Below are 15,517 nucleotides of genomic sequence, written 5' to 3' on the forward strand. Positions count from 1 at the left end.
CTAAACCATACAAGAAAGAACGAGTTACAGTTACTTTTCGAGCGTTCGAAAAATTCTAGAAGAGAAATTAGAAACTTTATGGTCTTTAGCTCAGCTTATTTCTTGACCCATGGAGTAGATCAAGAAGATGGAAACGCAGAGACGATCTCGATGAGAAAACCGCGGATGAACGAAGGGCAATCCGTAGAACACCCACATGGCACAATTGAATATTAGAACAGGGAGAAAGAGAGAAGGAAATTAACTTAGTTATTGCTCATTAAAAATAATAATGGATAAAACTAAAGGTCATTCTATCTTAATTTGAGGTTTAGGGAGCTTAATCAATTTTAGACATTCATTAATACTGGATTAATTCAATGGATAAATATTACAGATAATTGCGTAAAGTAAGACTACATAGAGAACCAAACTATTAATCCAAACTTATGTAATTAATTGAAACTTGACATAAAGATTGATCTTATTTGACATTTTTGGAATGTCCAATCAAGAATAATATTAGATTGTTAGTGTTATGACCATTTGAACGTACAAATGTGCCTTTCAAATTATTTGTTGTTAATGGATGTCTCTCATAGTGTTTACGGATTTAGAAATATCACAAATATTATACAAAGAGATAAAAGGGAATTAAATTGAAGTTTGATGAAATGAAGAAGAATATATTCCAATAAAGAATATTGTGAGAACAAATTTAATTTGGTGTGGGGGGAAAAATGAGAATTAGAAGTACACAGCAAAACAAAAAGAATATATGTGGATGCAATGAATAAAAAGAAAAATTACACCAAACAATTATTCATGAGCTGAGCCTTCATCAAATGAAGCTCCAAAAGGAGGGGTAAACAAATTGCTAGACACGACATGTCGACTTCTAAATATGTATATATATATTCAACCTCTCCCAAGACTATACATTATCTGTCATTTGCACCTCAGGCCTCCTCGGCCTCGTCGACCCGTCACTGTCCCAATTTGTAGTTCTATAATAAGTTGCATACAGAATCAATTGTATCAACCCAGAAAGTGCTCCCAAACTATTTGGAATCTGTAGAAAATCAATGACAAAATATATATCAATGAATAACTAAAAATCAAATGGTTATTAGAGGGAAATCTGTTATGAAACGAATGGCTTACCAAGACGTTAGGATCGAATTTGAGAAGAGCGTAAATGGCCCATACAATACCGTTGCAGAAGTTGGCGAGGGAGAGAGTAAATGGCATGTATTTCACACTCCTTGTTTTGATGACTAGTCGCTGAGAAAAAAAATACACACACACACACATGCATACACGTAATGGAAATCAATATTCGTCGTTTTAGAAGAAAAGAAAAACCAATTTGATTGTACATTGAGTTTGTTTTTAATTATACCATGACAGTCAATGGAGAAGTATACATTCCAATGTTGAAGATGATACATAAAATGCCAACAAAGTAACTTCTAGTTATGGTGGTATGGAAAACCAGAAGCGTAATAACGACGACAACAGCGAAGAAAATAGTTTCGATGAGCAAAATGATCAACATCTTCTTCTGAAAAAATATAAATCCACAGAAACATGCATTATCAAAAGAAACCCTAACAAAACCGACCGTACGAAAAATAATTTAGACGAACTTTTTATTTATTTATTCTGTCAAAACTTACTTTCTTGGCCCATGGAGAGTAGAGAAAGAAGATGGAAACGTAGATGAGTTCGATGAAGAAACCGATACTATTGATAGTAATGACGAGAAGGCTATCGGGATGAACAAAGGGCATTCCATAGAACACCCACATAGCACAATTCAGGATTGTAGCCAAGTAAGGATCTGGCTTGAAATCTTCCACTGCCTTGTGCTTTATTATTTGAACAAATGTTGGACTACACAAGATTGTTTGTTCATCACGAAAATTCAACACAATAAAAAGTAACAAATCAACAATATATAATAGAGAGAAATAATCAGAATAAGCTTACATTGGTGACATAAACAAACCAAAAGATATGACATTTCCTGTAAACAAAATACTAACAATCAAAATCATCAATCAATTTGTTTACTTAAAATTACAAAGGTCAGATTTTGTTTTCTTTACCTATAATGCCAATCACTGTTCTTGCTGTCTCTGTACTCACCATTGTGACAAAAAACAAAACAACACTATTTTCCTTTTCTAATTAACCCTTTTAAGAGTGAAGAAGAAGGGTTTGAAAAACTTGAAAAAAAAAAGGGGGTTTTTTTTTCTTTCTATTTTCTGGGGATTTTTTTCCTCTTTTTTTTTTGTGGGTTTTTTTATAAATATTTTTAAGATAATAATAATAATATTATTATTAAAAAATGGTTGAAAAAATGAAAAAAGTTTGTGGGTTTTTATATATAATGGTGTGTGTGTGTGTGTGTAAAAGAGATGAGTGAAGAAATCTGTGGCTAAATTTCGTTGGTTTATATGTCAATGGTTTGGAACCTTTTTTTAAGGCTAAACGTAAATAGCTGAGAGAGTAGTGATAATAATTTTAACTGACTTAAGACAAAGTCAAATTAATTTTTTAGTCTAATTTTAGGAATTTAATTTTGATTAACATGTGGATAGGTATAAACAAAAACAAGGTTTAAGGATTAATTAGGATTTAGTCTTCCATTTCATACTAATTTAAGATGCTAATTAAGATTTTATTGTGGATTATTTATATTAACTAATTGAAGGTTTATAGTTATTGATGTATATAAGTTCAACTGAGTATGAAATATAGTATTGACTTCCAACTTAAAAAGGTATAAAGATTACTCTTCTCCTTTGTATATTGCAGATAAAATAATAAAAATAAAAGGCACATTTTCATATATATATATATAAATTAAAATATTTATAAGATATTGTAAAATTTTGGATTCTATCGATTATAGATACTAACAAAATTTTATAGTGCTATTAATTAAAGTATATCAGTGTCTATTATTGATATAATCTAAAACTTTATTATATTTTGTAAATATTTTGTCAAATTTATCAGTTTTTATCGTTTCGATATTTTTTTGGCTCTACTCAAAATTCTAAAACAACTAGCGGTAAATGATGTAAACTAATGATGGATAATTATTTATACTTTTTAAAGTATCCTTTATTCTTTTTTAAAAAAAAACATTATATGCTTTCTGCTGAACCGTATTTAAATATACTAAAACGAACCAAAATATTTACAAAATAGAATTAAATTTCATATTATAAATATTCATAAACTTCTATTACTGTCTATCAGTGATATTGACAGAATTTTAAAAAAAAATTATACTTTATAAATATTTTTAACAATTTTGTCATTTACAATAATTCTTCTTCGATTATTAGGGTTTTTTGTTGTAAATTATTTGTAAAGTATTTGTAGAAATAAGTAAACCAAAACATTCTTTATAATAATATCGATGTTAATAGAACGCAGTCGAATTTATAGTTAAGAAAACACAAAATAAAATTAAAAAAGAGAGAGAGACATCAATTCATCACTACCAAATTTGAATATAAACTCCTAATTAACCTAAAAATACAAGTTTTTCATAAAGAAAGAAAGAAAAAAAAAAGATTGATTTAGAAGGAAATGAATATCCTAATTTGGGTAACCATGTACAAGTGTTGAAATTAAAATTCAATAATTTAGGTCACTAAATGACCTAAGAAACAATCAAAATTTTGGTGTACATAATATTAATATATATATATATATATATATATAAATGATTGGATTCTCTCAATCATAAGACTTTGTTGTACACATGAACATGATTAGATTCTCCTAATAATTTAGAACTTAATTTAATAGAAACAAAAGAAAGAGGTTTTTAAATTCCAATCAATTCATGTGATGTGGGGTTAATGAATATGGTACTAAATCAATGGCCTGAGAAGCACTTCAATTTGGCATCAAATTCTTTTTTTTCTTTTTTCTCTCCTCCCTAAGTTCATATTTGGTATTTGAAAAGGACAATTCCAATCATTGTTGAACCTCTTGTCTTTCAATGTCTTTACACAATTTACCATAACATTTATTAAATTAAAAAAAAAAAAAAAAAAAGAGCTCTTGATATGATATTTTATAGGTTAAGGGTTTATTATATTAATCATAAAATAAAGTTAGAAAATTTATTAAACATTAACACAATTTTAACAAAAACTATAACTTTGGATATCAATGAAGATTGGTGTTCGTATAGAATATTCTTAATTTTTTAATTTGAAGAACATATATCTATGTATGTATGTAAAAAAGCAAAAAAGTTAAAAAGTAATAATAAAGTAGCAAACTTTAATTCATTGAAGCATGTGATTATTATTTAGTTTTTAGTTTTTGAAAATAATTTTTAATTAGCTTGACTAAACATTTGAAATTGTGACCAAATTTGAAAGATAAAAACAAATCTAAAAAATTACTTTTGCTTGATCTCTAAAAGTGTTTGTAAATTTAATTTTTTTTCAAAGACTAAGATACTAAAGTGATCGTAATATATATATATGTAATTTCCTTTCTAATGATCCAAACAAAAGACCGTTCCAAAAGGGTGTTTGATAAAATTTGGAAAATTTGTGAAAATGACCCCAAAAAAGACAAAAGCCAGAAGGACACTCATCACCAAATTCTTCTTCTTCTTCTTCTTCTTCTTCTTCTTCTTCTTCTTCTTCTTCTTCTTCTTCTCTCTCTGTCTCTCTGTCTCTCTGTCTCTGTGTGTCTTTAAAACTCAATCCCAACAAAACTCTTCCTTTTGAAGATCCAAAATGAGTGAATCTACAAAATAGAACCAAAAACAAAACAAAAGGGGTTTGTCATTTTGTGGAGATTATTATGGTTATGGAGATTGTTGTATCAGCTGTTCTGTTAGTGGTTGGAATAGCTGTTTTAGTTGTAATTCATGTTTGTATTGTTGGGAGAGCTTTAAGAGAAGAAGGAATTTGGAGAAGTGATAATAATAATAATCATAGTAATAGTTATGGAATGAAGAGATTTTCAAATGAAGATTTGGAGAAGATTCCTTGTTATGAGTGCAACAACAAAATGGAGGATTTTGAAATGGAATGTGTGATTTGTTTGGAGAATTTCAAATTGGGGGAAAGATGCAGATTGCTGCCTAATTGTAATCATAGTTTTCATGTTCAATGTATAGATTCTTGGCTTTTGAATAAACCCATTTGCCCAATTTGTAGGACTTTTGCTGCTGTTCTTCCTAAAATTTCATTGATTCAATTGAATTGAACTGGTTCATGGTTCTGATTTTGCTGCCACTTGTGGTAGCCGGGCCGGAGGAAGTCGACGTTCACGAGAAGCCCCAACGTCTACGGTGACAAAGTTGCAGAGCATGGCAAAGAGAAGAAGAAGATGAAGAACTCTTTTTGTGGTTGATATTGTTCTTGTTTGTAACTTCTTTTTGTTGTTTTGTATTATTCAGTTTCGTAATGAATAAGAATGTGGACTATTTTTCTTCAGTTTTTTGTGATTTGAGGATTTGTAGCCTTGTGCTTGTGTCAACAAACTTTTTTTTCTTTTTTTAAATTCTTAGAACTCAAGGACGTAGTTGTACAGTCTATATAGAATTTCGTTCAAATGAGATCGTAATTGTATTTTCTAATTCTCTTGATCTTCTTCTTGTTTCCTATATTTTGTTCTGCTCTTGCTTTTATATACTATTCGTCGCTCTAAAACTCCATTTTCTCCACATGTTTCTCTCTCTTTCAGAAGAAGAGCATAGTCGAAAATCGCAAAAGAAAAACAAAGCCCTAACGATGGGAAAACAGGGAGGAGCAAACGCTTACAAAAATTGTTAACAATAGCAAAGGTTTACTCGAGTGTCATAATTTTGTTAAGACAGTCTCTTAGAATACTCTTTTAAAGGGTCTTAGTCTTCAATTCTACCAACAAAAAAAAAAAAAAAAAAAATCGATTATCTGAATGTTTTGAGAAATGGTGTTTAATCATAGCTAAAAGATTCATTGAGATGAGCTATTGAAATAATTGGCCACAAAAGTGCTTGTTGTGAAACGTACAATTTGTTTGGAGCTACTGAAACCCTAGAAAATTTAATTGAAACGAATTTCATAAAATAGATGGAGGAGAAGTTGAATATGTGACCTTTGAGGGAAAAAGGAAGATAAGTAAATTGAACAAAAGAAGAAGAAGAAGAAGAAGAAGAAGATGCTACAACAATAATGAGTGTTTTCTTCAGAGCTAAACGTTTCACAAATTTCCAATTATCTGATCTGAAAAGGTAAAACGATGTTTTAGGCTGCTAAGTATGTTCATAATACCACCATTTACAAGGATATAAGACGGCGTAAAATCACAATGGGGTCAAAAGACCTAGGGTTGAACATAGATCTTAGAAGATGAAAACATACAAGACAGTAAAAAAAAAAAGTCTTCTCATTTCTTCTCGGTATTGCTCTCCAATTCTCTTCTAAGCTGCAGAGAGAAGTCGTCGTTGACATCGTCATCATCCCAGTCGTCTTCCCACTGCTGTGTAATTTCTTTGCCTTCTTCTTTCATTTCCCACTCTGCACAGTTGATGTGATCATTCATAACAATATTAGAAATGTCTGATAACGGAGTGTTTAGATTAGATTAGATTAGTACCCCTCTAGAACCAAATACATTTTCCATCAGGGGGGGGGGGGGGGGGGGGGGGGGGGGGGGGGGAGAGGAAGCCACGAGAAACAAATACTGATTTAATAGGATTACACATATATCAGAGTGTCATGCCGTTCTCCCATTTATGAGTTCATCTTTTAATGGTAAAGATACCAAAAAATGGATCCATTAGTGACGGGTGTTATTGTGCTAATAATACATCACTTTTTCTAGGCCTCTAACATATATTTTGAAAGAAAAAGAAAGGTTCAGATTGCGGCAGATTAGACAAGCAAATCCTTATCCATTGCCACAGGACTCTAATTTCCTTCCTAAAAACACTTTTGCATTGCTCATAGGAGGATTCAAATCAAGTAGCAGAGCATGCCTTTTCACCCCCACCTGCAAAAGTGGGGAACTACTTAACAGAAACTTCTACTTCTTCCCTAAATGTATCAAGATCAATGCATACCGGCCATTTGATTTACAGCAATTCAAAATGGTTGAACTGAAAAAGCCAAAAAGATTGTCTCTTTCTCTTACACTTAGTTCCAACAACATCATCCCTCCAATTTCCTTATATTCAACCAAAACTCATACTCCTACTATTTTTACTTTATTTTCCCTTATAACATGTGGGGTGGGGGACCAAACCTCAGAACTCTAGATATTGATAGTACAAGTACATGCCAGCACAACTGCTCATGTTACAAAAAAAATAACTCCTAGTATTTTTTAGTGCACACTATATTATAAAAACTTCTCAATTATGGGTCTCATCCCAAATATCATAAAATCTTTAAAGTAGATAAAACTTTCCAATGACCTTACTTGAACAAATATATGCCTGTGTCCTTGAGTTCTAAGATAAAGACTTCTCAAATCCTAACAGCGGAATGCCAGACATTCCTGGGAAGCCAAAAGGCATGTAACTCTGACATCTTTTCTCTCTAACTAATAGTTTCTTTAATTGAACGGTGTAATTGTAGAGAATGCAAGTCCAGCTCATTATAAGGTATGGGTGATTATAATTGTATCAGATGGAGATAATATAAAATGGTAATCATGAATGAACAAGAAAAACTTAAGAGTATGCTGATCCAAATTAGAGAATGATATTACTGTTATAGCAGATCATATTTATCGCCAAGGAAGTAACAGGACTATGAAGACCCTTATTTTATTTCCATTATTTTGTATGCAACATCAATTAAGTAATCCACATCGGCCAACCATAAACGAAAAACAAGTATACACTGTAAACAGTAGTGAAGAACATCAAATAAGGGGATGGTTTTTTTTCCCAAATGATTAACGGTACCTTCATTAATCTCAAACTCTTCAAACTCATCATCATCTTCAAAGAGGTCAATCTTAACTTCCTCAGTCGCAGTCTTGGATTCAGTCGCCATGAAAAATTTTAACAGTCTACAGATGTCGTATTCAACAAAAATCAGCAACAATCACGTTAATAAAAAATGTAAAAAAAAGAATTCTTTTTTTAAAAAAACCAGAAGTCATATTGTACTGCTTTCTAAACGACGAATTGATAATTTAATTTAGCATTAAAATAACAAAGAACAATGTAGTGAAACCCTAACTTTTCAAATCTAAGATCCCAATCAAACAAGAAACCAAACCAAAAATATTTTTCGCAGAAACTCAAAAAAGAGTCAGCATTAAAATAAAAGATGAAAAAAAAATCAGGAAGTGATGAATAGTGGGATAAAGAGATTTAATTAGCAAAACATATTGAATAAAATGACTGAAGAACTCCATAATAAAATGCAGATCTAAACACAAACAAATCGTAAAATTTGAAGAATGTAAATCGATTTAGATTTGAGAGAAGAACAGTAGAGAAGATTACCTGGGCCGAATTAGGTAATAGGGAAGAGTCGGGGAGATGAGTAAGAAGACGAGCCAGCTGAAGAATTTTGCAAATGAAATTTTTAGCCCTAATTATGAGGTCAAAGCGCTGAGGTTGCGGTTGGGAGTTCGAATCTAGAGATCTTCACTTCCTTTTAAATTTTCACTTTTCTTTTCTCTGAAAATTTGTAAAAAAAAAAAATATATATATATATATATATTTACATTTAGTACAAAAATTAGTTTTTTTTTGTTCTTTTTGAGGAAAAAAATCCTTTTTCTTTTAGATATGTGTACAGATAACTTAAAATTGATTGTAATAATATCAAATCAACCTGATTTAAGAGACTATGATAAGTAACTTTTTGTTTAAGTTATAAGTCATTTACATGGTGGCCACAAGTGTGATAGTGATGAATTTTACCGAGAATCTCTAAGTGTGAGCAAAATGATTATCTAATAGGGTAATGAATGGTTAGACGGTGGCCATAAGAGTGAGGGAAGGAGATAATGCAAATACGAGGAGAAGAAAATAACCAAAACAAGACGAACTAAGAAAGTGATCTAGATGGTATGTGACATAAATAAGATGTTAGTATTCGTTATATTAAAAAATCAAGTTATTTAACATTAACCCGACACAAAATGGAACATTGCACACTCAAAAGGAAGTTCATTTTATTCCAATAGGCTCAAATTTTATTGTAAATATAGGTAATCTTTTTAGTAAGATAGTTAATGTTATTCATACACATTTGTAAAAGAAAAATGATTATACTGACAATATAAAAAATTAAGAGACTCTATCATGTCTAACAATGTCAAGAACTATCATTGATATTATTTTAAAAAAAAAATTATATTTGAAGACACCCTTCGTAAATTGATAAACATTCCTTTTACTTTAACTTTTGAAAAAAAAAAATTCATCGCTCTTTACACTTGAAACCCTGTTTAGGTGAAAAAAGAAAATACGTTAAATACGAGTTATTGCCAAGTTCGAATTCAATAACAATAACATTTGATTGCATTTCTAATCAATTAGTTATAGCAACAAAAATCTAAGACACACCACTACATATGAAAATTCAAATACACATTACATTACAAAAGAATATGATGTTATTATACAGATTCACAAACTATAGATTATATCTCTAAAATATAAAGTATGGTTTTTTATATACAAGTGTTTAGTAATGTAACACTATTCTATACTTTCCTATCCAAAACTAAATCAAACGAGCTCTCTTAAAAACCGAGCTCATTTTCAAAACGAACAACAAACAATTAAAATCTCCAAATCATTTTTTTCCTAAACCTAATTTAACTACCAAACATCAACTGATCGTTCTTGATCCACCGCCGTGTACGCCACCACATCGTCTTCCCTAAACTTGTGCAAAATCTTCAACAACGACCGCGCCTTCTTCCCCGCAGCCGCATTTCCCTCCGTCACAACCGAATAAAGCGACCCAGCAATGGTTCGATCACCAGCCAGTGCCGCCACCACCTCCTCGCCGCCGTGGCTGCACAGAGAACGCAGCGTCGAAACGCAGTACTCTTTTCCGGCCAAAGCACTTTCCGAATTCAGAGTCTTTATAAGCAGAGGCAGAGCCGATGCTTGAAGAATCGCGTTGCTTCCTTCTGTACTCTCAGCCAATGCGGCGATTACTGCAAGGGAATCGGAAATCAATTCGCTGTTGTTGGAGGTGGCGATTATGTCAAGAAGAATCGGAACGGCGCCGGAATTAAGAACGGTTTTGTTGTTTTTGGGACAGAGTAAAAGCCCGAAAATGGCGACTACTGCGTTTTTTTTCCCGCACGTCGTTCCTTCCTTGATGAGATCGATTAGGCCTGTTATGGCGTCAGGAATTTCGCCGATTAATTTCCGGTATTCCTTTACGGATGAGAGGTAGAACAATGTGGCGGCGGCTAATTGACGAGATTCTAAACAAAACCCGGATTTTAAAACAGAGAGAATCGGTGGTAATCCTCCATTTTCCATCACCAAAATCTTACCAGTTGAATGCTTTGAAAGCTTCAAAATTGCAGCAATGGCGTTTTCTTGCGTGGATTTATCGAAAGACGAGAGAAGATTCAACAATGGTGGAATTGTACCAGCTTTAATCAAACAAGACCGGTTGAAGATGTTCGATTTCGCCAACAAACGAATCTCATATGCTGCCTTGTTCTTCTCTGTACTCGTTCCAAAAACCAGTCGCCGGAGAAGAAACTCCGAAGTGAATTTGATCGCTTCCGCAGCGGCCAAGCTCCCCGGAATTATAGTTCGAGTTATGTCATGAGATCGTGCGTTGAATTTGGCCAAGGAAATTCCATTATCGGCACAAAATTGATTAATTAACTTTTTGAGACTCGAATTTGGCACCAGCTCTAAGCTTGTGAGCCTCTCCCCTGTTTTGGGACAGATGAAATTTCCGGCGGAAAGCCATTTTTGAATGGAAGCTCGATCGTAAGTCTGTCCGGTGGATACAGTAACGGGATCAATCATAAGTTCAAGAGAAATTGGACATCGAAAATCTTCTGGGTTCAAACAGCTAAGGATCTCGGGATTGCATTTGAATTCCGCTTGATTTTTGTCCCGAAAATCCAGAGCTTCAAACAGAGTTACTCTGCTGTAACATATAAAACCCACCAAACTGCTCAAAATTTGGACATCTCGTTCTTTCAAATCCAAATACTGAAAATCAATCTCCTCTTCCAAGAATTTAATCTCTTTATTACAATCACTCCACCTTCGAATTTCAAGGTAATTAAGAACCCTTTTTATGGCGGTCAAATCCGGCTCAATCCCCTTCTCAAATTGCAGCAAAATCGATTGAAGACGCTTCATCGTTAATTCATCATCTTTATCCAGCCCAAACTTCGCAATTCTTGCTTGTTTCGCAACTAATTCCACTAATTCTTTCACTTCATCGCTCGTATCAATCCGATTCAACGGCAACACGTCGAGAGCCGTAGCGAGCGCTCGAATCAGAACCCAAAACTGAGTAGCGACGAATTGGGACTTCATTAACATCCAAATCTTCACATTACAACGCGAGCAATCTTCAAACAAGAACAAGATTTTCTGAAACGTGAGATGAAGCTCTGAAAAACAAAGCACGACAGAATCCGGAAGATTGGACGACATGTCACGAAGTTCCTCGAAGAATATCAACAAAATTCCAATTTGTCGAATGGTTTCTCGAGCGTTTCGTTTCTGGGTAACGAAAGTTTTCGTTTGGTGATTGCATATTTGACGGCAAAGATCGATCAAGGAGGCCAAAAGAGTCGCCGGTGAAATCGCAGAGCATGGATGAACCGCCGGAAAAGTAAGAATCCGACGATCGGATAGTTTGGGATTCCGAAACATTGAAGAATTTCAAAAGGAATGAAAATCGGATTATCTTTTTTCAAAGAAAGGAAATTTTAAGAAATGGAGAATCAAAGGATTTGAAGATCTTTCAAGTTTCAATTGAAGTGAAAAGGACGGAGGAGGTGGTGGTGGAAGGATTTGCCGCGAAAAATATGAACACGTGTATGGTGACACGTGGAAGGCTTTGGTTGGGAATGTGTTGCTTCGTGGATCCTGCTCGGATTTCGGGTTACGGGTTCTTAATCCGATACGGATAAACCTGTGGGGTCTACGAACCGACATAGAAACGTGGACGAATGATATCACGACATGTTACTTGCGGCAAAGGTATTGTCAGCTTGGTCTAAGCAACGTCAGACCCGACTCGTGGCTGGACGCGTGTTTATCTCCAATCAAATTTAAATATTATCTTTTTAATTTAAATAATCCATACTAAATTTTAATAATATCATTAATCATTAAAAAAAAATTGTTAAGGTTTCTTTTTCTTAGTATGTTGATGTAAATTTATAATTAATGTTTTCCTAAAATTATTATAGGATTCTATAATTTTCATCAGAGTCTTTTTAAGCTACCATTTAGGGAGGAAAATAATAAGCTTAAATTCTTTGTACAAAATTGATAATAATAATAATAATAATAATTGGTTTGAATTTCCTTTACTATTGGAACTTTCGAGATTTTGCCTTCCTTTTTCTCTTCTAAAATTTATTTCTTTTAAATTATCAAAATATTGCCTCTTTTTAATGATTTTAATTATTTTTTTTCTTAATATTTATAATGATATATTTGTCTTATCATAGTATTAAATTTTCATATATATTTACAAAACATAAAAAATAAACAATCTAGATATTATTGATGTAAATGTTGTTTTTTATGTTTTTATGAATCTAGTAATTTCATTATATTTTTATGTATAAATTTTAGTATTTTTTTTTTTTAAAACTTTGGTACGTAAGAGAAAGAAAAACTCAAAATTTTATTACATCATCCTTCAATCAAAAGGTTCAAACTTTTCTTCAAAATTAAATATATCTAAAACCCATTTGAGTAATGAAAATAAGAAGGTAAATGTGACACGAGAATCTTGTTATATAGAAGCAAATATGGACTTAATTATATCCTCGTGAGGAGTATTGACTTAAACGGTGTCTTAGTTTTAATAATTATATATATATATATGAAGAAAATAAAGTTAGCCTTAGAGTTTAGATTTCCATCAACTTAAGCTGTCGGTAGGTAATGGGTTGGGAAATATTAAATCAAAAGTCATATTAACTTATAAGTGCTTAATTATTTATATATTAAATCACTAATTAAAAGCTTCTCAAGTTAATTATATAGTTGCAGTCAAATCATAATAATTAATTACAATTGATAGGTTCATCAGTTCGTCCAAGGATACAGCTGCTCTAACTCATTCCATTAATTTATACCAATATATATATAGATTTGGACACAAAGACTACATATTATTAAACATCATTAATTAAACTTTAATTTAGACTCTATAATTTCCCAATTTTTTCAATCTTGTCTTGTGTGACATAGTTATGGTTTGAATTTTGCTCATTTCGTTTTAAATTTTTTCAAAGTTGGTTCGTAGGATCTAAATTTAGTTTTATTTTGATTTTACACTAATATTCATCGTTAATCCTTAATGATAATAACGTTGTTGATTAATTTAAAAAGAATCAAAACGATGATTATTAAATTTCTTTTCACTAATTTTTTACGTTATTATAAATTAGTTAAAAAAGCATCGCATAGTGATTAGTTTAAATAGTTAATTTTAATAAAAACTTAAAAGGTAAAAATAAAGTTCTAAAATTTAGAGATAAAATGAAAATATTCAAACAATCGGCTAACAATTGTAGTTCTAAGTGTTTCTAAATTTATGGTTCCAAATGTTTCCAAATCATCTTCATCTTTTTTATCGTCAACTTTATCTATCTGCAATAAAGAAAAGTGAGAATTTTAAGAAACTTACATATATCGATAGTTCGAACAACATAAGAAAGTGATAGATCGCTATCACTATCAATCCTAAATAAATAGAAATAGACTTAACTTTGGGCGTCAAATATTTTACCAAATTATTATATTAAAAAAAAAAACCTTTAAAAATAGAAAACCTAAATAAAAACTAAAACTCAAAATTTTGTCATTTTCATAAGACTATTAAGTGGGGGAGAAAAAAAACCAACCATTTCTTTAAATTCAAAATAAACTAATGATATTTTTTAAATTTTGATTATACAAAAAAAGTTGACAAAGTCAACATACACATTAGGAAGCATCTAGGAAGAAGTGTATTAAATTTATAATATGTTTTCAAGAACATAAATAATATTTTATAGAAACAAAAAACTATAGGGATCATATTATATTATATTATATTATATTATATATATATATATGTGGTGGAATTTAAGGTTAGATATTTTTGTGTTAGATTGATTTATATTATATAGTGTGTGGGTCATAGTAATCATATTATGTGGCTAAATATGCATGGCGTTATCCTTTTCAATAAAATCATATAGCATTTAATATTACACTAAATAACAATAGGACGTAGTCCCTCAATTTGGTAGCATTATTGATTTTGATTAATTATAACACAAATCTTGATGTTCCTATTTCTTCAATAATTAATAATTACAATCAAAATAATCAAATGTTAATTAGCTTACCCTATGAGACAAAAGCAAACATATTTTATTTATCCAATAGTTTTTTGACATTTCAACACGTTTATATACTTCCTTCGTTCACACCGTAACAATTAACAAACTAAATTTTCTTATTTCATTTCTTAAAGAGAAAAAATTAATACAATAATTCGTACCACCAAACTAAACATCTAACATTTGGTTTCGTTGTCTCTTATTTTAAAGAAAAAGTGAAAATAGAAAGAAAATAAAACGTATGGTTACATCAATCTTATTTGATAACAAATTTTGTTCTTTTTTTAATTAATATGGGACATTATTGACAAAATATAGCAAAAGTTTGGATTCTATCGATGATAAAAATTGATAAACTTTTATTACTGTCTATCAATGTTACTAATAGAAGCATATAAATATCTATCGATATATATCATTAATAGAATCTAAAATTTTGCTATGTTTTATAAATATTTTATCAAATTTGTCATTTTAAAAAATTTCTCTTATAAATATTTATGTTTGTTTCGTACCAACTTTTAAATTTTAGTTTTCATCTAAGAAATACTTAAATTTCTAGTTAAATTCTAAAAATAAACTTTTTTTTTATATAGTTTTGGAAATTAGATTGGTATTTGTTTTACATTAGAAAGAGATTGGTTGATAAAATTAATTTTTAAATTTTAAAAAAGATAAAGATGTTTGATATATTTTTTATGAAAGATCATATAGTTGTTTAAAAATACTTGTACATAAATTTTTAACATGTAAAGTTCAAATAATTTATACACTATATTTTGAAATTGTATTAATAAGTAAACTAATTGCATAATAATTTACAATCAAAGGTATTTATAAGTACAAATTACAAAAATTACTACCAAAATACGGCGGGTTAAACTTTCGAAATAAAAAACTAAACAATCAAACTCATTAAAATTCTAAAATTAGACCTTCAAACGTTCAAAATATATATTGGGAGATTCAATTT

At 30.8% G+C, this 15,517-nt stretch overlaps 3 protein-coding genes across 3 annotated transcripts; all 3 read right to left on the reverse strand.

Moving 5' to 3' along the window:
- Positions 1 to 613: 613 nt before the first annotated feature.
- Positions 614 to 2,385, reverse strand: LOC103483429 (bidirectional sugar transporter SWEET5). The gene is made up of 6 exons (XM_008440049.3): positions 2,091 to 2,385; positions 1,972 to 2,008; positions 1,659 to 1,875; positions 1,382 to 1,543; positions 1,144 to 1,263; positions 614 to 1,051 (listed from the first exon to the last, which is right to left on the reverse strand). The coding sequence occupies exons 1-6, from the start codon at positions 2,131 to 2,133 to the stop codon at positions 914 to 916; spliced, it is 717 nt and encodes a 238-aa protein (XP_008438271.1). The 5' UTR covers positions 2,134 to 2,385; the 3' UTR covers positions 614 to 913.
- A 3,787-nt stretch (positions 2,386 to 6,172) lies between these two features.
- Positions 6,173 to 8,637, reverse strand: LOC103483411 (protein DELETION OF SUV3 SUPPRESSOR 1(I)-like). The gene is made up of 3 exons (XM_008440027.3): positions 8,474 to 8,637; positions 7,925 to 8,031; positions 6,173 to 6,530 (listed from the first exon to the last, which is right to left on the reverse strand). Exons 2-3 carry the CDS (start codon positions 8,013 to 8,015, stop codon positions 6,400 to 6,402), a joined length of 222 nt encoding a protein of 73 aa, XP_008438249.1. The 5' UTR covers positions 8,016 to 8,031; positions 8,474 to 8,637; the 3' UTR covers positions 6,173 to 6,399.
- A 914-nt stretch (positions 8,638 to 9,551) lies between these two features.
- On the reverse strand, positions 9,552 to 11,961 carry LOC103483402 (U-box domain-containing protein 19-like). Its single transcript, XM_008440016.3, has one exon. The coding sequence runs from the start codon at positions 11,846 to 11,848 to the stop codon at positions 9,803 to 9,805; it is 2,046 nt and encodes a 681-aa protein (XP_008438238.2). The 5' UTR covers positions 11,849 to 11,961; the 3' UTR covers positions 9,552 to 9,802.
- Positions 11,962 to 15,517: the final 3,556 nt, after the last annotated feature.

This window comes from Cucumis melo, chromosome 12 (assembly GCF_025177605.1).
Source record: "Cucumis melo cultivar AY chromosome 12, USDA_Cmelo_AY_1.0, whole genome shotgun sequence".
NCBI classification, from domain to species: domain Eukaryota; kingdom Viridiplantae; phylum Streptophyta; class Magnoliopsida; order Cucurbitales; family Cucurbitaceae; genus Cucumis; species Cucumis melo.

Coding starts and splice junctions, on each gene's coding strand:
- LOC103483429 (XM_008440049.3), bottom strand. CDS start 2,133: ATGGTGAGTACAGAGACAGCAAGAACAGTGATTGGCATTATAG. Junction 1,544..1,658: donor ACTCTCCATGGGCCAAGAAA/GTAAGTTTTGAC, acceptor ATATTTTTTCAG/AAGAAGATGTTGATCATTTT. Junction 1,264..1,381: donor CTTCTCCATTGACTGTCATG/GTATAATTAAAA, acceptor TTTTTTTCTCAG/CGACTAGTCATCAAAACAAG.
- LOC103483411 (XM_008440027.3), bottom strand. CDS start 8,015: ATGGCGACTGAATCCAAGACTGCGACTGAGGAAGTTAAGATTGACCTC. Junction 6,531..7,924: donor AGAGTTTGAGATTAATGAAG/GTACCGTTAATC, acceptor TCAACTGTGCAG/AGTGGGAAATGAAAGAAGAA.
- LOC103483402 (XM_008440016.3), bottom strand. CDS start 11,848: ATGTTTCGGAATCCCAAACTATCCGATCGTCGGATTCTTACTTTTCCG.